General features: G+C 44.4%; 1 protein-coding gene across 1 annotated transcript in view; it reads left to right on the forward strand.

Moving 5' to 3' along the window:
- The window catches only part of ccdc92ba (coiled-coil domain containing 92Ba), a 40,853-nt gene that overhangs the window by 10,316 nt on the left and 7,272 nt on the right, over positions 1-23,265 (forward strand). The window contains exon 2 of the mRNA XM_068009992.1: positions 6,671-6,718. Within this exon, the coding sequence (XP_067866093.1) occupies positions 6,671-6,718 (48 nt within the window). The remainder of the gene's footprint in view (positions 1-6,670; positions 6,719-23,265) is intronic.

The raw sequence follows: 23,265 nt of genomic DNA on the forward strand, positions 1-23,265 counted from the left end.
GATGGTCCCGGGGTCATGAAAGGTGCTATATAAATGATGATTCCTTCTTGCTTTGAGTAAGGCTGGGGTGTGACCTCTAACCTATGCTCGTTGAAGTTTGCTCTTCTATTCCTTTAATTATTTAAGAATCGTCTTGTGGCCGAGAACCCTGCGTTGCCTCTTCTCCACAAAGCCCACCACATCTAATGCCAATCAGGCACATAAGTGGACAGCGGCGGGCCTTCCACAGGATCAAGCACCCTGTCGCTGCAAGTCCCGTCCTTGGAGAGCTGCTGGCCAATCAGAGGCTGGCAGCTCTTCTACTGAGCAGCGCCACCGCAGAGGCAGTGGCTGCTGCCAGAGGAGCACCTACTGGAGGCCTAGGAGTGGTGCTGGACCCAGGCCACAGGTAGGTCAGGGTGGGAGGGGTCTTGTGTAGTGGGAGTCGCGGGAGAGGGGCGTGGGGAGGGGGGGTGGGGTTGCTAGCAAGGGCAGGAGGGTGGCTGTCTGGGCCCCCACCTTCCTGATGGCGGGTCCCTCATTCAGGCACAGTGCTTTTTAACGAGGGACCTGCCCACCTCACCCCGGAGCCGGGAAACAGCCCGCACGATTTTTCATGCTTCCCGTGCGGCGACAGGGCTGCCGGCCGCGTGGCTAATTGGGGTGGCAGAGGGATGAGGCCCTTAATTGAGGGTTAATTGCCGTTAAGGGCCTCAATTGGTGGCAAGACGGGAAGGCCATTCACAGGCCTTCTTGTCCCAAACGAAATTGTGGCGGAGGTGGCCTGCCCCCCCGCCCCACCATACCCCGCCCCACCACACCACCACCACTCCACCTGATTTTCTGCTCTCCCCACCTCCAAACCCGCCACGGGAGAGAACATAAAATACCCCCCATTGTCACAATTGACCCCATTAGTCCAGGCTGGAAGTTTGAGAGGTGAACAGATTGTATTCAAAACCACTGCAACACACATGACTTTCATCAACTGTCTGGGAACAATTCAGTCCCGTGTCCTCGAGGCATAAGAACATAGTCCTAACTGGCTGTTGTCTTTTGGGAAAAATGGTTCTGTATCGCAGCAGGTTCGTAATCTGTCGTCTCTCCCCAGCAAGTGAGAATCCCAGGCTTTCAATGTCACTGAATTCTCAAGGTAGAATGAGGTTTGGAGGAACTTAAATACAAAACATTAGGTCAGCTGCCAGTAAGTTATTGACTGAAATGAAGTACGCACAGGAATGCAGCTGAGGACAATGTAGTAATGCTGAATCAGAGCAACAATACCTAGTGACTGCGCTGTTAATATATTCCACATCTTCTCCTCCTCCTCTCAGTGAAATAGTAAGGGTCACAAGGAGATACTAGATTACATGCATTAAGCCCCCTGTGTAAGGCAGTTTTTAACAGCAAGGATCACTAAGCTAAAATCTGTGTCCGTCGACTGTGAATGAGTGGAAAATCTACATTCCAAAAAGAAGATGGAGCCAGAGTGTAATCTCAGTGCCTCCTGGCCAGAGTGGGATCTCCACCCGCAATGATGTACCCTGACAAGGCAGCTTCTGTGCTGTTAGGGTGGGTTGTAATTTTTAAGCAAGCTGCCCGAGGTATGTTGTGATTGGCTGTGGAAGGGCTTTGGGAGGTCTACTGGGTTATTGGCAGCCTGTTTGATGCCAGGTGAAGGATTTTTTTTTTTAATTAACAGGTCTGGGCCTTTTGGCCATAGAATCAATCTCCCCCCTCCATCCTTACGGCACTGAAACCCTCTCCCATGCTTTTCTCACCTCCGACTTGACTATTCTGGTGCTCCCTGGCCACCTTCTCTCCTCCACATTCCATTCACATCAGCTTGTCTAAAACTCTGCTGCCTGCATTATATCCCACATCAGCCCCACTCACCTTAACAGCCCTGTCCTTGTTAATCTACATTGGCTCCCAATTCCCCAACAGCTTACATTTAAAATTCTCATCCTTGTGTTTAAATCCCTTCGCGGACTCGCCCCTCCCTTTCCCAGTAACCTCCCCCAGCCATTCAGCCCCTGGACCCTGTATTCCTATGGCTCTAAACTTTGTGTATCACCTTTCCTCCACCCCCATCATTGGTGGCCTTGTCTTCAGTTGCCCTACACTATCGAACTCCCTCGCTCTTGAATAAGACCCTCCTTCAAATCCACTTCACTTACCGACCATTTGGTCACCCCTCCTGGTATTTCTTTCTGCTATCTTGCAACTTATTTGTGTCTGTGAAACTTTTCTATGTTAAAGACACTATACAAAAACAAGTTGTTGCTGTTCCTCTTTGGGATGCGACAAATTGCCCTTGAGAAGGTGATGGTGAGCCACTGTTTTGAACTGCTGCCATTTGTGTGGTATAGATATACCCACAGTGCTGTTAGGGAGGGAGTTCCAATATTTTGATCCAGCAACAGTGAAGAAGTGGTGATATAGTTCCAAGTCAGGATGGTGTGTGGTTTGGAGGGGAACTTGCAGGTGGCGGTATTCACTTGCATCTGCTGCCCTTGTCCTTCAAGGTGGTAGAGGTCGCGGGTTTGGAAGGTGCTGTCAGAGGAGCCTTGGTGAGTTGCTGCAGTGCGTCTGTAGATAGTACACACTGTTACCGCTGTGCGCCAGCGGTGGAGGGAGTGAATGTTTAAGGTGGTGGATGGGGTGTCCGTCAAACATCAAACATAGAGGATGTACTGCTGGATCTGTTTCTGGATTATAATGCAGGACAAATAAACAATCTGAAGGTAGGAAAACATTTCAAGAATAGTGACTCATTAGTCTTTTTGAAGTGTAGTCACTGTTGTAATGTAGGAAACATGGCAACCAATTTACACACAGCAACTCCCACAAACAATAAATTTTAATAAAGGAGTCCAAGCTAAACGCATTTGACTGGAAATTAGCTCATTTCAGTTGGGAAAAAAGGATCTAATGCAGAATAATTTGTTGTAAAAAAAAAAATGGCAGATCAAACAGCGGACAGTTGGTGGGAGATATTAAAATGCAAGATGGGTACCAAAAGTGTAATTTTAGTTCTGCTAAAAGGCAACCAGCACCCAGCAATCTCTCACTTGACTGGCCACTTGTGAGTCTAGCCACTGAAGGTCAGCAAACTGTTCAGTCCTTTAGGACATCACAATGAAGCCCGATCTGGGCATCATCAGATGAGCAAACACGCTCACTATCACTAAGTTCACTAAACAGCGATCAGGAGAGGCAGGGCCGACAGATTTAGATTCCTTGACTTGCCCAGGAGCCCTGAGGTCCAGCTCCAACAAACCTGTTCAGAACAATTTGGAACTTATATGTTAAAGCTATCATTTTCAAAACAAGTTATGTTTTAATCCACTTCAGCAAGTAACTAGCACCCACTGAATCCACAGTACATCAAATCAATATCCTTACACTGAAACACAAACATAAAATGTTGGAATACTCAACCGGTCAGGCAGCATCTGTGGAGCGGGAAAGAGAGTTAATGTTTCAGGTCACAGACCTTTCCTCACAACACCTACACTGAGTCTGATTCACTTTAGGCAGTGTCAGCTGTGGCTCGGTTGGGAGCATTCTGACCTCCGAGTCAGAAGGTTGTGGGTGCGTATCCCACTCCAGAGACTTGCGCACAAAAAAAAACTTGTCTAACATTCCAGTGTAGTGCTGAAGGAGTGCTGTGCTGTCAGAGCTGCCAACCTTTGGATGAGATGTTAAACTGAGGTCCTGCCTGTCCTCTCAGGTGGACATAACCGATCACGTGGCACTATGTCGAAGAAGAGCAGGGGTTATCCCCGGTGTCCTGGCCAATATTTATTCCTCAATCAACGTCACTCAAAACAGAGTATCTGGTCAATATCATATCGTTGTTTGTGGGAGCTTGCTGTGTGCAAATTGGCTGTCGTGTTTCCTACATTATAACAGTGACTACACTTCAAAAGTACTTCAATGGCTGTAAAGCGCTTTGGGATGTCCCGAGGTTGTGAAGGGCGCTATATAAATGCAAGCAATTCTTTAATTTATTTGCGTGTACTGTCAGGATAGTCGCTGACTGTACAATGTGCATCTTTCTGCCCAATTGATCATTTCAACATTCCACAACAACCCACAAGTAATGAACTAACAGCTTGAGACCTTTTGGAAAATCTTCAATGATCATTCAAAGCACTAAAGTAAAGTAACACATCTCACTGCACAAAAGAATTAAAAGTAAATCTCCACGATCTATATAGTGATAGTCCATTCTCTTACCTAAATATTCAGACTGATTTAATTTTGTCTGGAGTCTTTGGTAAAGCTCAATCCAACTCAATTTGGCACGTATTTCTGTCTCTGTTCTGCCCCAGGTATATCGAACTGTGTCATGAACAGAAGAACGGAGTGAGCTCTGGCCCATAGACTTGTGTGACAGCCAGCAATGAGATTCAAGTTTGCTAACAATGGCTGTGGGGAACCAGCATCTCAACTGTCACGTTATTTTATAAAGACGAGAGAAAGAGTAAGCTATACAATAGTGAGCAAGCGACACTGAGCCCGCATTTGTACACCACTTCATGTCACAAACTGGGAGAAAAAGCTGTGCGAGTAAGTAAGGTGGCAATGAGTGAGTTTTAATCAGTGAGTTGTTATGATGTGGAATGCAGTCGCCGAAAGGATGGAAGTAGATTCAATAGTAATTTTCTAAAGGGAATTGATCTCCGGTTAAAAAGGCAACAATTTTGCAAGGGATTAGGATAATTGGTAACTTTCAGAGAGCCAGCACAGGGTTGATGGGTCAAATGGCTTCCTGATGTGCTGTATGATTTTATAGTGCTGTTACGGTCATACACACATGGCAAGCAATCTCAGTAGCACAGCAGGAGGTTGGGTGCCTTTAGACAGAAAGGGGAAGAAAAGTCAGAGAAATAATCGATAAATATTTAAAGGGGAATGGGGCTAAATGGATAACTCGGAGCGTTGGCAGAGGTGTGATGGGCCGAATGGCCTCCTTCTGATTCTAGTCCTCCTGTGCTGCTCTTATCCGCCTTAAGAGACTTGAGAGGCCTGGAGAAGGTTGCCTGCCTAATCTTCCAACAGGGCCAGGGATATGATATACTGAAAGATATTCTCCCAATTCCCAGTTGCACAGTTTAGTTGCATAGCAACTTTGCCAGAAGCCTGAAAGCAGGCCCAAACCATCAAAAGAGGTTCAAAGACAGACCCCCGGGACATACCACGATCCACATCCCGCCAAGCCAAAAAGGATCTCTTGATTCCTGATGTTTCTGTCAATTCCCTAGCCATCTCTTTATCCAGGTAGGTACATTCCCTTTAATATCATGACCTCCTGTAGAAATGCAGGTATTATACTATGGTACTATATCAGTTCTGCTGTGTGATGTGAGGCGAGCCCCACTAGGGAAAGCATAGAAAACAAGTGAAAATAGGAAGCTGGAGTCGGGGCCCAGTGGCAATTTTTTGAAGAAAGTGTTTGATAGGTTCAAGGATGCACGTGAGCTGCAGGGTGCCTCTGCTCAGAGAGTTATTGTCGCCAGTGCAGAATGCAGAAATTCTGTGGAATTGCTGAGAGCTGAATGATAATACCATCCATAGTCCCGTACAGTACTGGGCCCAGTAACTGTTCAACTCTGCTGTTGCACGGAATGCATAGGACATGTGTTTGTTTTCCCTTGAATCAATAAAACTTGCATAATAAATTTTAAAACCCCACACTTAAAGTAAGTGTGTTGTATGAGGGAATCTTGTAAGTGACTCAACTCGCAGAGAACCAGGAACAGTACATGATTCATAAAAGCTTTTTTGCTGCCCTCTGGGGGACCATTCACAGGTTGATGGAAACATTTCTCCCACATTTTAAAATATGACCGTCTGTTTTTCTGACATAATATTATTTCTCATTTGTATAATGCTTTGGATTTCACCATTGCACCAAGGGGGGAGGGGGAGGAGGGGGGGGGGGGGAGGTGTCAGATATTATGAATTTATGCAATACTTTGGATTCAGCTATTTAGCTCTTTCTACAGCTCGCTGTAGAAGTTTCACCTCTGTGAAGTAATTTTAGTGCATTGAAGGCGCTCTGGCAATTTTCATGATTGTTCTCCTGTGTTCTTAACATTGCATTACAGCTGCTGATGAAAGGTCGTTGTAACCGATACTAACTGACGCCTCCAAATCGTACGACGCATAAGCGAATGGAATAAGAGCTGACTATTATTTTTATTAGAAAAGCAGACATTGTTTGGGAGGGGTTAATTTTACAAGTCCATGCTCTCGGTGGGAAGCCTTACCTGCTGAAAGTGTACATCAGGAATTCAGGCATGAAATGTCCAGGATTTTACAACCAGAAAACCGTGCCCAGTGCATGTCCAGACATCCGATACGAGCTCCCAGCGGACAAAACACTCAGCCGGGAGTGCTGACTCCTAATGTTACACTTTTGATATCCAGTTAGACAAGTCAGACATAAAATAAAAGCAAAATACTGCGGATGCTGGAAATCTGAAATAAAAACAAGAAATGCTGGAACCACTCAGCAGGTCTGGCAGCATCCGTGGAAAGAGAAGTCAGACAGCTGACTCAATAGAAAAACATATAGCAACCCTGTGCCTCACCTTCCCCCGCAGCCCTGTGCACACCGGTGTCTGTGAGGGTTAACCCTTCTACTCTATTGATTTGTGCTGTTGGCTGTCTTTTACAGAGTTGACATATGAACTAACATTGAAGTCGTCAAAAAATGGCCCATCAGGTAAGAGACACGCAGCCTGGTAACGTATTATGTTAAATAGTATTTTGCTGTGGAACTTTGCGTCATAACATTGGAAGTAACAGCTGAATCATCAGCCTAAAGGAATAATCAGGACCCATGTCAACGACAGAACCCATATGCGAGCCTCCTAACAACAAACAGCCATCTGCGCAGATCTGCCCCCTGACACCCTCAATACTTCGGGCTTTAGCTCAGTGTTGATAGGGGTGAGTGACAGAAGTAGCAACATGTTTGCTTCACAATGAGGAATGGGTACCACCTTAAGGTGCTAAGTGTCCAGCCCCTGATGTTGGCCCTGCCTAGCTAAATTGAGCAGATCTGTGTGCCTTGTGCTTGTTTTTCGCATTCGGTATAACGCTGTTGATTTGGAATGTTCTTCACAATGTGCAATGGTAACTAGACTTCAGCGATCTTTCTAAAATTACAGTTGACGGTTAAAAAGATCACTGAAAGGCCATGGAACCACTTTTATCTTGGCGATGACTGGCTAGTCAGCTGTCTTCTAACTTTAACAAATTCACTGATTCGAGAGTGGTTTGTGCACTGCCCCCTCACACGACTAGAAAAACAGTACCGACTGAAGTGATGTCCTTTTGACCAATTACTTCATCTGGTGGACAAATTTAATGTGTCACATCATAGAATGATATAGCAACAGAAGGAGGACATTTGGCCCATTGTGTCTGTGCTAGGCCTTTGGTAGAACTATCCAATTAGTCCCACTCACCTACTCTTGCCCCATGGTGTTATAATTTTTTTCCCTTCAATTAATTATTCAGTTTCCTTTTGAAAGTTACTAATGAATCTGCTTCCACTGCTCTTTCAGGCAGTGCATTCCAGATCATTATAACTCTGCATAAAAAGATGTTGCATTGGTTCTTTTGACAATCACCGTAAATCCCTGTCCTCTGATCATCAACCCTTCTGCCACTAGAAACAGTTTCTCCTCATTTACTCTATCAAAACCATTCATGTCTTCTACCTTGGTGTAATTGATATTGCTAAATAGTCCTTTTCAGGGATTCCTTCATTTAGATATATCCACTGCAGTTAGATAGTTACATCCACACCTCATTATCCTGCCTCCAGGCTTGTTTGCACAGTAGGGATTTAAAGCAAGAGGCTGTGGACCAATAATATAGGATAGGCAAAACCAGGACTCAACTGCATAGGAGTGAGCAGAGGCTGCATTTAGAGGCTTGCCACACAATTCAGAGCAGGATTGGTCGCACAAGTCAGTCACAGATGTGCCAGCGGCCATTCTAAAGATGAGCATTACAGGCGGCTATTGATGTGAGCTCACGAATGCAGTTCCAGCAAAAGACAATGGCTTAAATCTGTTGTTTAAATAAGGTGGCTTTCTTTTGCACAGCTGGCTTACAACTCCATGAAGCCTCAGAAAATTACCAATTTGGTAAGGTTTGTACATTGTGGTAGTCAATAGTGCCATTAGCTTAATTGGAGATGTAAAATGAACAATGGTGGCTACAGAGTTCAACTGGGAGAATCAACCCGATTCTTTGTTTGATACTTTATCTGCAATTCTTTTCGATGAAAATTTTAAGCCACTCCCATGGGCTCAATTCCAAAGGGGTTGATCTATCTCTAGTTAACCCATTAGGAACTAAAGCACCTTTCTGAGGTATGGTAACAAACATGGATATAGTAATAAAAGTACCTGATTTATGGTGACTGAATGTCAAATTGCATTTATCATCACATGGGCTTCCAGAATTTGTACCAGTGCCTTGGGGATCCAATTATTCTGTCCAATTTGCCTGATGACAGAAAACCTTGTTACCATGTACAATGGGGTTGCTGTTCCCTATAATCAGGGCCAATAGTTTCTGGTGACTGAATAAATGAGGTTCCTTTTTTGATTGGATGGAATTTTAACAGTTGTTGCGGGGCTGTGTGTCTAATTGTTTTTGTGTGAAAACTGAAAGCCAGTGCCCTTGCCCATGACCTCTGATGTAATGTGCATTGCTAATGACCTTCACTGCAATACAGAACCTCTTTATAACATCCCACATACCATTGAGAAAATTATAAAGAAACTCTACTAAATACTTACCTTTCCTTGCACAATACATGAAGCAATGTGGTGTAAAATTGCTCAACTCTGCATCTATCACTGTTGGTGGATATTTACCAATAGACATCTTTGTTATAAAAACAAAAAATGCTGGAAATACTCAGCAAGTCTGGCAGCACCTGTGGCGAGAGAAGCAGAGTTAACATTTCATGTCAGAAACCTTTCATCAGAACTAATGAGTCACATGTACAACGGGAAGCCTTTGTTCTCAAGTAACCGCATTCTGGTTGTGGGAGGCACGAAGATGGTGGCTACGGCAGACTGCCTCAGAATGAAGACATCGTGGCTGCTGCCAGGATAGCGGGAATTCACCAACATGATGTACTATGCATGGTCGCATACCAAGTGCACATTAACGGAGTGGTAGCCCTTGCAGTTCCTATACCTCTCCCCATTGACATGGGCGGCCCACAGCCACATGCATGCAGTCCCCACCTGCACCACCAGGAATCCCTCTATCCTGGCAAAGCCACATGCCCTCTCATCCTGCTTCACCCTGCTGAGAGTGAAAACAATATCTTTGCGTCGATGGACACTGGCAGCACTATCCTCACCCTGGTACAAGCTCCAGGTCATGTTGAAGGAAGTGGCACAGTTCTGTGCCCACTTCCTGCTGAACCCGACTCACCTCAGGTACTGCTCCTGGATTAGGTGGAGGTAAGAGAAGTGCTCAGAAGAAACCCTTGGTAAGTGGGGCGTTTTGTGGAGAGCAGTCCTCCTCCTCCCTCATTGCAGAGCTTCCCCTTGCTGTAGACACTGTTCCATTTCTCTGTCATGTTGCAACCACACTCTCCTATACCTTGTGCGTAGTTGGGCCACCAAATCCTCTGGTTTTCCTGAATTTATGCAACAGATCACCATGAAACCTCCAAAAACAAGTTGCAGCTCTTGCAATGGTGGAAGCAAGTCAAAAGTGCTTCTACTGCAAATTGGATGCCTGGCCCTTTAAATAATGCTAATTGTTTGTGGGTGGGGTGAGGTGGGGGTTGTTTTCCCTCGTGGTGCTGAATGCTTGTTGTTGAGCTGAGAGTGATTAGCACAGGCGTTGAGTGAACTTGCACACAGCAAGTTTCTGAAATGTGCATGAAATCAGCAGGAACGGCTGAATGATGTCCTGACAGGACCTCACCTGACACGGCACACCCACACTAGCAGCCTTCCCAAACCGGAAGTGTAGCCCATGCCATTTTTGTCCTTCGGGGCTTCTGTAGCACCAGTGGTGTTATGGTGCTCAGTTTCAAGGCCTTAGTGTTGGTATGTGACTCCTAATGACTGTTAAAATCAGCCTTCACAGGAGGACATGATGGCCAACTATTATTCTACACCATGGTCGCATTACATGACCCAAGGAAGAATATAACAAGGCTTAAATAAGAGAAATGTTTTGTTGGGTTAGCACTGTACCTATCAGATGGTAGATACAGCAGTACATCAGGAGGCAGCTATATTTGAGAAGTGTGAATCTATCTTGGAGCTCAAATGAGCCATTATGAGTGGTACAGTATATATTAGATTAGATTAGATTAGAGATACAGCACTGAAACAGGCCCTTCGGCCCACCGAGTCTGTGCCGACCATCAACCACCCATTTATACTAATCCTACACTAATCCCATATTCCTACTAAACATCCCCACCTGTCCCTATATTTCCCTACCACCTACCTATACTAGTGACAATTTATAATGGTCAATTTACCTACCAACCTGCAAGTCTTTTGGCTTGTGGGAGGAAACCGGAGCACCCGGAGAAAACCCACGCAGACACAGGGAGAACTTGCAAACTCCACACAGGCAGTACCCAGAATCGAACCCGGGTCCCTGGAGCTGTGAGGCTGCAGTGCTAACCACTGCGCCACTGTGCCGCCCCCTCAGGATTCCCAGTAGGAAAACTCCCTGGCCTTAAACGCAGCAGAAGTCAGATGCTTCCTCTCAGGGAAAAGTTAATACCCAAGATCAAAAGCCCTAGCTTATTTCCCCCAGCTCAGCAGTGCTGACACCAATTATAGCATGCAACCCGCTGTCTCAGCAAGAGATTAGCTAACAGAATAGATCAGAGCTGGAGTCAGGGACCTTCTTGGCCACTCACTCACTGGTTAAACTCAATAAGCCATCTGCAGAGCTCAGAGTGCTTGGCTTTTCATGAAAACAAATGGTTTTAAAGATAATAACTCAGATCGTTGTAGCAACTATAATGTAATAAAACATCTCAAGGCTGTTCACAGGCATTATATGACAGAATTTGACACCGAACCACATAAGGTCATGTTAGGGCAGATGGCCAAAAGCTTGATCAAAGAGGTAGGTTTTAAGGAGTGTCTTAAAGGAGGAAGGAGAGGTAATGAGGCAAAGAGGTTTAGGAAGGGAATTCCAGAGTTTGGGCAGCTGAAGGATTGACCTCCAATGGTGAAGCAATTAAAATCAGGGCTGGCTCAAGAGGCCAGAAATAGAGAAGCACAGATATCTTGGAGGGTTGGAGAAGGTTACAGAGATAGGGAGGGGGCGAGACCATGGAGGGATTTGGAAACAAAGATGAGAATTTTAAAATCGAGGTGCTGCTTAACTGGAAGCCAATATAGGTCACTGAGGTGATGGGTGAACGGGACTTGGTGCGAGTAAGAACACAGGCAGTAGAGTTTTCATATTTGCAATTTGTAACACTTTACCAGATAGTGTAGCCTTTAGAAGAAAATAATCCTATATTTCGATCAGAATGGGGAATAAAACTGACTTACAACTTATAATGGTTTCATATCTATTATAGTCACAGCTAGGTCTCGCAAATCACGATGTACAAATCTGTTTTAGTGATATTGGTTCAGGAATAAATGACACTGGGTTTAACTTCCATTTGTTTTTTCAAAATAGTGTCTATGGGATCTTTTTACTTCCACCCAAGTGGTCAGATGGGGCATTGGCTTAAAGCTTCATCCAAAATAGGGCACCTGCGGCAGTGCAGCACTCCCTCAGTACTGCCATGGAGTGTTAGCCTAAATTTTGAGCACTAAAATGAAACTTGATCCCACAATCTTCTGATTCAGTGGCGAGAATGCTACCCACTGAGCCAAGGCTGGTAGCAGGAATTACACAGACCTGGATGAAGAGGACAGACAATCTTTTGGGGTCATCTCAGGAAGGATCTACTTAAAATCGAGGTGCTGCTCTCACCAGTAAAACAAAAGGTTCTGAAAATTCAATAATTATGGAAGGTACTCATTTCTCCTCCTAGGATTTCAGGGAATTTGTAATGGTCAGCAGAATGAACTGGATAGATAGTGCTGGTTTCAGTAAAATTTCTTTTACACCAGCACTTAATGCAATCTAAAACTTATGCAATGTAGCACTATGAAAGGCTGAGTTTAAGATTTATGTTGTGTCGCAAGGCATATTTAATCACACTTATTTCTTCTTTATTTCTGTGAGCACTCAAGGGAAATCAAGCTTTTTTCATTATTACTAAGCAAATGATGTTATTAAAACTGAAACAAAGATGGTCTGAGGTAATCTAAACCTAAAGTTGGATTTTGGTGCAAATCCAGCGTCAGAACTCATAAGAATGCAAGAAATAGGCTGCTCTGCCATTCAACAAGATCATGGCTGATCTCTGACTTCAGCTCCACCTTCGCACTCTAACCCCATAATTCCTTAATTCCCTCAGTATTATAATCAACAACTGAGCATCCGCAGCTCTCTGCGGTAAAGAATTCCACAAATTCACAACCCACTGAGTGAAGAAATTTCTCCTCACCTCAGTTCTAATTGGCGACCCCTTTTTCTGAGACTGTAACCCCCGTGTTGTAGATTCCGTAGCCAGGAGAATTGGTTTGGTATCGCACACGCCATCACCCCTCCCCCACAATCCCATAACAAAAACATCACCAAAGTGCCACCCGATTTCTCACTTATAAATGGACAGCAGTAGTCCGGTAATGGCAGAGCTCAAATCCAATTCTCTACTCTCAGTTGAAACAAATTATCCATTCTTGTTTGCCCAGTATACCCAGGGTGGGAAAAGATTCACCTCACTGGACCCTGCAAATATTTACCCATCATCCAGTCAACGGAATGCCATGCAACCCTAAAAATAATGCAAACCAAGTAAATGAGCCGGAATTGTCCTGTGTGCTGCACCCTTGCACCACCCACCACCCCACAGCAGTGTGAAATGTCCATCTGGATAACAGGAGAATGATGATACAAGCATTGAAATTATTTCCTGTGATACTGCATTCTGTGACAGCAAACAGATTGCTACAAGGGTTGCTTTTGCAGTTTGGAACTCGTTTGTAAATATGTTAATATAAAATAATGTACATGTGTTGCATCCTCTTAGTTGGGCAGGGTTTCACACTTCATGCATATTAATAACCATACAATCCAGCCATCTTCTACTATATAGGATATTCCTTTTAAAGTAAAATTCAGAAACTAGTGCAAAGGGTCAGGCCCACAGTGAAAGATGCCATCAAGATTAAAAAGAATAGAAGGCAAAATAAATCAGGTGGTACAGGTAAGTGACACCAATCTTAGGTTTTAACGTCTATACATTGTTGGAAGATGGGTAGACCGTGGGAGGCAAAGAGTGCCACAGTTTTGATGGACTAGGAAAGACTGAGTTATAGTGGGAGTTGATGTGATGAGTTTTAATTTGAACAAAGGAAGGAGGAACATTGTCAGGTGATGCATATACAACGCCATAAGTACAAGAGGCACAAAGTTCATAGTAGTATCAATAAAGCAAAGCCCTTTTGAATAACTTCACTTGTTCTCATTAAATGGTCTTATATTTAGGATTTCACCACAAACGACAGAGAAGAAATCTTTTCCCCACCATTCCTCATGGCAGTTAATAACAAGTGTCAGCTTAGCTCATTGGTAATACTTTTGCCTCAGAGTTAAAAGGTCATAGAATCATAGACTGGCTACAACACAGAAGGAGGCTATTCAGCCTGTTTTGTCTGTGCTGGCTCTGCAAGAGCAACTCACCTAATCCCACTCCCCCGTCTTTCCCTGTAGCCTTGCAAATTTTTTTTCTTCAGTTAATTACCTAATTCTCTTTTGAAAGCCTCAATTGAATCAGCCTCCACCACACACTCAGGCAGTGCATTCCAGATCCTAACCACTAGCTGCGTAAAAAAAGTTTTTCCTTATGTTGGCGTTGCTTCTTTTGCCAGTCACCTTAAATCAGTGTCCTCTGGTTCTTGACCCCTCCACCAATGGGAACAGTTTCTCCCTATCTACTCTGTCCAGACCCCTCATGATTTTGAACACCTCTATCAAGTCTCCTCTTAATCTTCCCTAAAGAGAGCAGCCCCAGCTTCTTCAGTCTAACCACATAACTGGAGTTCCACATGCCTGGAACCATTTTTGTAACTCTTTTCTGCACCCTCTCTAATGCCTTCATATCCTTCCTAAAGTATGGTGCCCAGAATTGGACACAGTACTCCATTTGAGGCCGAACCAGTGTTTTATAAAGGTGCATCATAACTTTTTTGCTTTTGTACTCTGTGCCTCTATTTATAAAGCCCAGGTTCCCATATGTCTTATGAACCGCTTTCTCAACCTGCCCTGCCACCTTCATTGATTTGTGTACCTATACCCACAGTTCCCTCTGCTCCTGCAACCCCCTAGGGGTTGGTATTTCAAATCCCATTCCAGGACTTAAATGTACATAATCTGGTCTGATGCTTGAGTGCAGTGCCGAGAGACATCTGAAATTTTCAAGAGGTGCTTTCTTCTGGCCGAGTAGATACACACTGGCTTTACGCTTGTGGGGCCTGGGTGCAAATCCAGCCCAGATTGATGGGTCTGCACTGTGTGGTGACTGTGAAGCTCCCTTGTGAAATATGTATGGGCCATCTCTATGCAGTTCTTAGTGGGTATGGCCTGACAACATAAATGACCCCTAGTTCAACATGAATTCACTTGGATGGACTAGTATAGGAAAAATAGTATACTGATACAACTGGGAGTGAATGTCTGCAGTTTTGGCAGAGACATGTTGTTTGGCACAGTGGAAGGAGATTTACTCAGTATCTGGCTGTGCAATACCTGACCTGAATGTTCCGTTGCCTCAGCAGTAACAACATTCACCTTGAAGAGTATCAAAAAAATATTGTCACACAGTAGCCTATTTATCTTTTTGATGTAAGCATCTCCTGACTGAAGATTTGCAGTTGAATTTGCATATATTTCTAGATAGCTGAATGCTGCACAGACTGATTTTTTTTTAAAGTTGCGTTCTTCGCTGAGTAATCACTCACTCTTCACAAATTGATGCAGCATTTTAGAATCCTTTCTTTTCGATGGAGATAATTTCACCCATTTACTCAGTAAGCTCGCAGCTCCATGCTCTGCTGCCATGCATTTTGGTAAGAATTTGATTTGTTCATCGAACATACTTGGTATTCTATAATTCAGTTAGAAATAATGACTCCCTCATGAAGATATATATGCACAGCAATCTTGCCACCTTCACAATTTCAGAATGGGATGCAAGTATGGACTGAACTATTCAGTAATCAGAGAATTAGAACAAATTTTACAGCACAGAGACAGGCCATTTGACCCAACAGGTCTATGCCAGGGTAGCTGCTCCGTACGAGCCTCATGTCACTCTACTTCATCCCATCCTATCAACATATCTTCCAGTAACCAGCTTTTAGTAATCTGTTTTTAGGAATTGATTTGCCTTGTCCAATCAAGTCAACTGAAGCTCATGATCTTGGGCGCTGAGGAACTGTTACTACACAAGGCCCCTTCCTCCTGATCAACACTGTCAGGATGGATGATGAGCTGGGAGAAAGCACTGCAAAGTGCTCTGATTGGGAAATAATACCAAGGCAAACCTTCAACATTGATTGCAGCAGACAAAATAAAACCTCAATCCCTCTGGCGAATGTGATGAATAGAAATGCCATGACTTAAAAAAAATAAATACTGAAACATCAGTCTTGTCTCAATGAACAAAGAACAAAGAACAGTACAGCACAGGAACAGGCCATTCGGCCCTCCAAGCCTGCGCCGATCTTGATGCCTGCCGAAACTAACACCTTCTGCACTTCCGGGGCCCATATCCCTCTATTCCCTTCCTATTCATGTATTTGTCAAGATGTCTCTTAAGCGTCGCTATCGTACCTGCTTCCACCACCTCCCCTGGCAGCAAGTTCCAGGCACTCACCACCCTCTGTGTAAAAAACTTGCCTCGCACATCCCCTCTAAACTTTGCCCCTCGCACCTTAAACCTATGTCCCCTAGTAACTGACTCTTCCACCCTGGGAAAAAGCTTCTGACTATCCACTCTGTCCATGCGGCTCATAACTTTGTAAACCTCTATCATGTCGCCCCTCCACCTCCGTCGTTCCAGTGAAAACAATCCGAGTTTTTCCAACCTCTCCTCATAGCTAATGCCCTCCAGACCAGGCAACATCCTAGTAAACCTCCTCTGTACCCTCTCCAAAGCCTCCACGTCCTTCTGGTAGTGTGGCGACCAGAATTGCACGCAATATTCTAAGTGTGGCCTAACTAAGGTTCTGTACAGCTGCAACATGACGTGCCAATTTTTATACTCTATGCCCCGACCGATGAAGGCAAGCATGCCGTATGCCTTCTTGACTACCTTATCCACCTGCGTTGCCACTTTCAGTGACCTGTGGACCTGTATGCCCAGATCTCTCTGCCTGTCAATACTCCTAAGGGTTCTGCCATTTACTGTATACTTCCCACCTGCATTAGACCTTCCAAAATGCATTACCTCGCATTTGTCCGGATTAAACTCCATCTGCCATTTCTCCGCCCAAGTCTCCAACCGATCTATATCCTGCTGTATCCTCTGACAATCCTCATCATTATCCGCAACTCCACCAACCTTTGTGTCGTCCGCAAACTTACTAATCAGATCAGCTACATTTTCCTCCAAATCATTTATATATACATAGAATGGTTGCATTCTAACCTTGGAGTCATAAACTCACAAGTTTAATCCCCATTTTAAACATGTAATCCAAGCTGACACTGCAGTGCAGTACTGAGGAAGTGCTGCACAGTTGCAGGTGCCATCTCTTGGATGAGATATTAAACCGAGGCCCTGTTCGCCCTCTCAGTTGGATCCCATGGCATTATTCAAAGAAAAAGAACAGGGATGTTTCCCCTGGTGCCCTGTTCAATATTTATCCCCCAACCACAGTCATTAAAATAATTTATCTGGTCATTTAGCTCATTGAAATTTGAGAGACCTTACTGTGTGCAAATTGGCTGCTGTGTTCCCCTATATTGTAAGACTGGCTACACTTCAAACATACTTCATCAACTGTGAGGTGCCTTGGGGCATTTGTGGTCACATAAGTCAATTTTATTTTTTGTGAGTTTGTTCTTTCTTGTACTCTGAATCGGCCTGTGGAGTTCCATTAGACAAATGGGAACCTCCTACTGCAGCTGCTGAGTAACGTCTCTGGTTTACCAATTACTGCCAAATTAGAGACAGTTTTGTACCATGTGTACCTGCCCACATTGAACTGGACTAAAACTGCCTGAACTCATCCTGAATGGATAAGCTAAAATTGCTAACCTTCGTCTGCATTTATCTTAATTACAAGGAGGGGAAAGAGAAGATTTTGCATGTACATAGTGCCTTCACATCCTTAAGATGTCCCAGAATGCTTCGCAGCCTTTAATTACTTTTGAAGTTAAGTCACTGTTGTTTTGGAGGCTAATACAGCAGCCAGTTTGTGCACAGCAAGCTCCCACAAATGGCAAATTAAATGAACGACCAGATAATCTGTTTTTGGTGGTGTTGGTTGAAGAATGAATGGCTGTTGGCCAGGACTCCAGTAGAACTAGCTGCGCTGTTTCGAATAGTGTCCTGGGATTTTTGCATCCATCAAGGCAGACAGGACCACGCCAGATGGATATACCTTCTGACAACGCAGCACTCCCTCAGTACCGTGTTGAAGCATCAGCCTTGATTATGTGTTCAAATCCATACTGAAGCTTGGAAGTATAACCTTCTGCCTCAGAGGCCTGAGTTCTGCCAAAAAACTACCCAAACATTACCTAGACAAAACTGAAACTCAATCCCTTTAACAGGTTCATTTCAATATATAGCAACCCCAATGAATGCTGAAGAGATGGAGGGCACATTACAGAAGAGCTAAATGCCAGAATTGTTGAGGCCTACAGTAATTACATGAATAGTGCTAACATGGTGAATTGGTTGTCACTGCCTAGCAGGACACTGAAACGTCGAGTTCAGTTACATTACTGACCAAACTGATGGAGCTGCGGGCTGACAAGTCCCTGGGTCCGGATGGGCTTCATCCTAGGGTCTTAAAAGAGGTGGCTAATGAGGTAGTAGATGCCTTGGTGTTACTTTTTCATAATTCGCTAGATTCTGGAAAGGTTCCATCAGACTGAAATCAGCAAATGTAAGCCCTCTATTCAACAAGGATGGGGGGGGGGGGACGGGTGGGGCGGTGGGTGGAGGCAGAAAACAGGTAACTATAGGCCAGTTCGCGTGACGTCTGTCATAGGGAAGGTGTTAGAATCGATCATTAAGGAGGCTGTAGCTGGGTACTTAGAAAAATTCAAGGTAATCGGGAATAGTCAGCATGGTTTTGTGACAGGGAAATCATGTTTAACCAATTTATTGGAGTTCTTTGAAGGAGTAACATGCGCTGTGGATAAAGGGGAGCCCGTTGACGTACTGTACTTGGATTTCCAGAAGGCATTTGACAAGGTGCCACATAAAGGTTACTGCACAAAGTAGGAGCTCACGGTTTAGGGGGATTAGCATGGATAGAAGATTGGCTGGCTGGCAGAAAATAGAGAGTATGCATAAATTGACAGGATGTGACGAGTGGAGTCCCGCAGGGATCTGTGCTGGGGCCCCAACTTTTTACAATTTATATCAATGACTTAAATAAGGGGAGCAATGGTATGGTAGCTAAATTTGCAGATGACACAAAGATAGGTCGGAAAGTATGTTGTGCAGAGGACATATGTAGCTTGCAGACTGATATAGATAGGTTGAGTGAGCGGGCAAAAATCTGGCAGATGGAGTATAAAGTCGGAAAATGGAAAATTGTTCATTTTGGCAGGAAGAATAAAAAAGCTTAAGCATTACTTAAGCAGAGAAGGACTGCAGAATTCCAAGGTGCAGAGGAATCTGAGTGTTCTAGTGCATGAGTCAAAAAAGGTATTATGCAGGTACAGCAAGTAATAAAGAAGGCTAATGGAATGCTATCCTTTATTACAAGAGGAATTGAAAATAAAAGTAAGGATGTTTTGCTTCAGTTATACAGGGCATTGGTGAGACTACATCTCGAATACTGTGTGCAGTTTTAGTCTCCTTATTTAAGGAAGGATGTAAATGCGTTGGAGGTGGTTCAGAGGAAGTTTACTAGATTGATACCTGGAATGAGCGGGTTGTCTTATGAGGAAAGGTTGGACAGACTGGGCTTGTTTTCACTGGAGTTTAGAAGAGTGAGGGGAGACATGATTGAAGATTATAAGATCCTGAATGGTCTTGACAAGGTGGATGCGGAAAGGATGGGGCGAGTCTAGCACTAGAGGACACTGTTTTAAAATTAGGGGTCGCCCTTTTAGGACACAGATGAGGAGAAATTTTTTTCTCTGAGGGTTGTGCAACTTTGGAACTCTCTGACTCAGAAGGTGGTGGAGGTGGTGTCATTGAGTATTTTTAAGGCAGAGGTAGATAGATTCTTGTTAGGCAAGGGAATCAAGGGTTATCAGGGATAGATGGGAGTGTGAATTTCAAGACACAAACTGATCAAACATGATCTCATTGAATGGAGCAGGCTAGAGGGGCCGAATGGCCTACTTCTGCTCCCAGTTGGTATGTTCGTATGTATGTTTGTTCGTATTAAACATGTAGAGCAGTGTGTAAGTGCAGCACTGGTGCTTTTTTGTGGTATTTTGTTTTACAAATACTCCATTCCTTTGCAGTAAACCATAACTAAAGAAACTCCAACTGCTGCTAGACCCTCACCCTTCCAAAAAGCTTGAAAGTCAGGCCAAGCATCTGACAACCTGCTGTCAAGGAGTTCTCTCTGACCTTCAGATGGATGCATGAAGTTTCCCATTATTTGATCTGGCTGTTGAGTCCCAGTGCGAGAGATCACTTTCATACTTTAGTAAGGATCTGAAGAGCGGTTTTAGCAGAAACTCTCGAACGCTTGGATTTTAATAATGCTATCATATCCCTGGCAGTTTGGTTGGTTTCTTTAAAAATATAGACAGTAAAAAATGTAAATCTTCAAAGTAAAATGACAAAGTAATTATTTTCCAGTTATAATCAGATAATGAACCAGTGAATGTTGGTGTTTTTTATTCCATGCTGTGATGGAATCAGGATGATGATTGGTGTTTTCAGCTTAGCCAATATTAAAATGTCAAAAGAATCTGGTCCCATTTAACACATTGGGCAAAATTCTGTCAATCATTATTAGGATAAAACATTATTCGAAATGGCATGTTACATCAGGTAATTTATCTGCTTTACAAACTTGTCCCTTGGTGAATTTAGGAGAGAGTTGAACTGAATTTCTTTCAAATTGTGTAACTCCTTAAACCCTGGGCTGAATTTTATCAGCGCACCTCGCTCTGCAGCGGCGCGCTGTGAAGAGCCCCCGCGATATTACACGCGGGGGGTTCATTTAAAGGGAGCGGGTGGAGCGGCCACCCCAAATGACATAGAGAGGGGGCGGCCACCGCATCCCTGACAACCTCGTCCGGCGCCACTGCGCAGGCGCCATTTTTAAAGGGCTTCAAGCCCTTCGGGAGAAATTTACATTTTTGAAGGTGCTGGTTCTATAAAAATTTAAATAAAGATTTGTCCACACTTGAAATCCCCTCTCCCACCACCACCTCCCCCCCCCCCGCCCCCCATGCATAAATCATTAGTTTTTTGGCCTACACCCCCCCCCCAAACAAATTAGTTATCAATAATGACCTTTCCCCCCCCCCCCCCACAAACGTTATTCCCTTTGACCCTAAACCCCTTCCCACCATCCCCAACGCCAATGAAAAAGGCTTTTCCTGCTCCCCACCCCCACCCTGATAATTTGATGTCTCCCCGCTCCCCACCAGCATCTCACCTCAGAACTCCATACAGAGTTCGGAAGATGCATGGGCATTTTTATTACCCTCATTTAAATATTTTAATGAAGGCCCGCTGGTAAAATCCAGCCCCTGAGTCTCTTCTTTCGATACTCGAAAGGCTTTTAAAAGCCAAACTTGCCATTATCTAATCACTCTTTCTCATTTAATTTTCTCCTACTCATTTTAACCTTGGTGGTGTCCTTCTAGATTAATATATAAACATGGGGATATGCCTAAGATTGGAGAAGGATACAAGCAAGTACTGCGAATTGGGATTAGCTTAAATAACTCCAGTCGAAAAGCTAATAGCAGCACAGGCCCAATGGACTGAATGGCCTCCTTCTGCACTATACCAGTTCCTTTTTAAATTACATTATAGTCCCTACATCAGTAGCCACTGGTGATAAAGCATTGTGGGTTCTAGAAGTCTTGTGTTGAAAAACATTGATATTTTCCCCTTTGTTCTACCAGTAATCCTGAGTCTACGACCTCTTGTTACCAATTTGCCAGCTAGTGGAAATAACCTTTCACCACTTATCCTCTCAAAATCATAATGTTGAAAAGCTCCTTTAGATTCCCCACCATTAGCCTCTGTGAGTCAATGGAAAAGAAAGTCCCAATTTTTTGAGTCCATCTTCACAACCATGACAACCAGACTGCTCTGATTTCTGGTATCATTCAAGTAAATTTTTTTTATTTGTTCGTGGGTTGTGGGTTTCGCTGGCTCGACCACCATTTATTGCCCATCCCTAATTGCCCTTGAGAAGGTGGTGGTGAGCTGCCTTCTTGAATGGCTGCAGTCCTTGGGGTGTAGGTACACCAACAGTGCTGTTAGGGAGTTCGAGGATTTTGACCCAGCAACAATGAAGGAATGGCAATATAGTTCCAAGTCGCTGCTGTGTGGCTTGGAGGGGAACTTGCAGTTAGTGGTGTTCCCATGCATCTGCTGCCCTTGTCCTTCTAGGTGGTAGAGGTCACGGGTTTGGAAGGTGCTGTCTAAGGAGCCTCGGTGCATTGCTGCAGTGCATCTTGTAGATGGTACACACTGCTGCCACAGTGCATCGGTGGCAGAGGGAGCGAATGTTGAAGGTGGTGGATGGGGTGCCAATCAAGCGTACTGCTTTGCCTTAGATGGTGTTGAGCTTCTTGAGTGTTGTTGGAACTGCACCCATCCAGACAAGTGGAGAGTATTCCACCACACTCCTGACCTGTGCCTTCTAGATGACAGAAAGGCTTTGGGAGACAGGAGATGAGTTACTCGCCACAGAATTCCCAGCCTTTGACCTGCTCTTGTAGCCACAGCCTATATGTGGCTGGTCCATTTAAGTTTCTGGTTATTGATGACCCCAGGATGTTGATAGTGGGGATTCAGCGATCGTAATGCCATTGAATGCCAAGGGAAGATGGTTAGATTCTCTCTTGTTTGAGATGGTCACTTGTGTGGCGCGAATGTATTTGCCACTTATCAGCCCAAGCCTGGATGTCATCCAGGTCTTGCTGCAATTGGACATGGGCTGCTTCAGTATCTGAGGAGTCACGAATGGTGCTGAACATTGTGCAATCATCAGCGAACATCCTCACTTCTGACCTTATGATTGAAGGAAGGTCAGGAAGCAGCTGAGGATGGTTGGGCATAGGTCACTAGCCTGAGGAACTCTTGCAATGATGTCCTGGGACTGAGACGATTGACCTCCAACAACCACAAGCATCTTCCTTTGTGCTAGGTATGGCTCCAACCAGCGGAGAGTTTCCCCCTGATTCCCATTGACTCCAGTTTTGCTAGGGATCCTCGATGCCATACTTGGTGAAATGCTGCCTTGATGTCAAGGGCAGTCACTCTCACCTCACCTCTTTTGTCCATCTTCGGACCAAGGCTGTAATGAGGTCAGGAGCTGAGGGCCCTGGCGGAACCCAAACTGAGCGTCACTGAGCAGATTGTTGCTGAGCAAGTGCTGCCTTTCTGTGACTTCAATATCCTGGCTTCTAACTGAAAACAAATCACTTGGCTACCTCCTAGGAATATAAAGGGTCACACGGCATTGCAGCATTAATCAACAGAATGAGATCAAAATCAATGTTTTCATGTGGCCACTTTGAACGAGCCAGTGCAGACATAGTGGGCCGAATGGCCTCCTTCTGTGCTGTACTATGATCTCTCCATGAATAAATCAAAAGTATTTGTTTCAGACAACGAATTATGCTAATATATTTCAAAACCTCTCACGTTAATCCTTGCTGCATTGGATCACTCCAATGCTGCAACAGGAAATTGAATTTCAACTATCTCCAAATATTTTAGTATTGTCTAGCTGAAAT

The sequence above is a fragment of the Heterodontus francisci genome, chromosome 30, assembly GCF_036365525.1.
Source record: "Heterodontus francisci isolate sHetFra1 chromosome 30, sHetFra1.hap1, whole genome shotgun sequence".
Lineage (NCBI taxonomy): Eukaryota > Metazoa > Chordata > Chondrichthyes > Heterodontiformes > Heterodontidae > Heterodontus > Heterodontus francisci.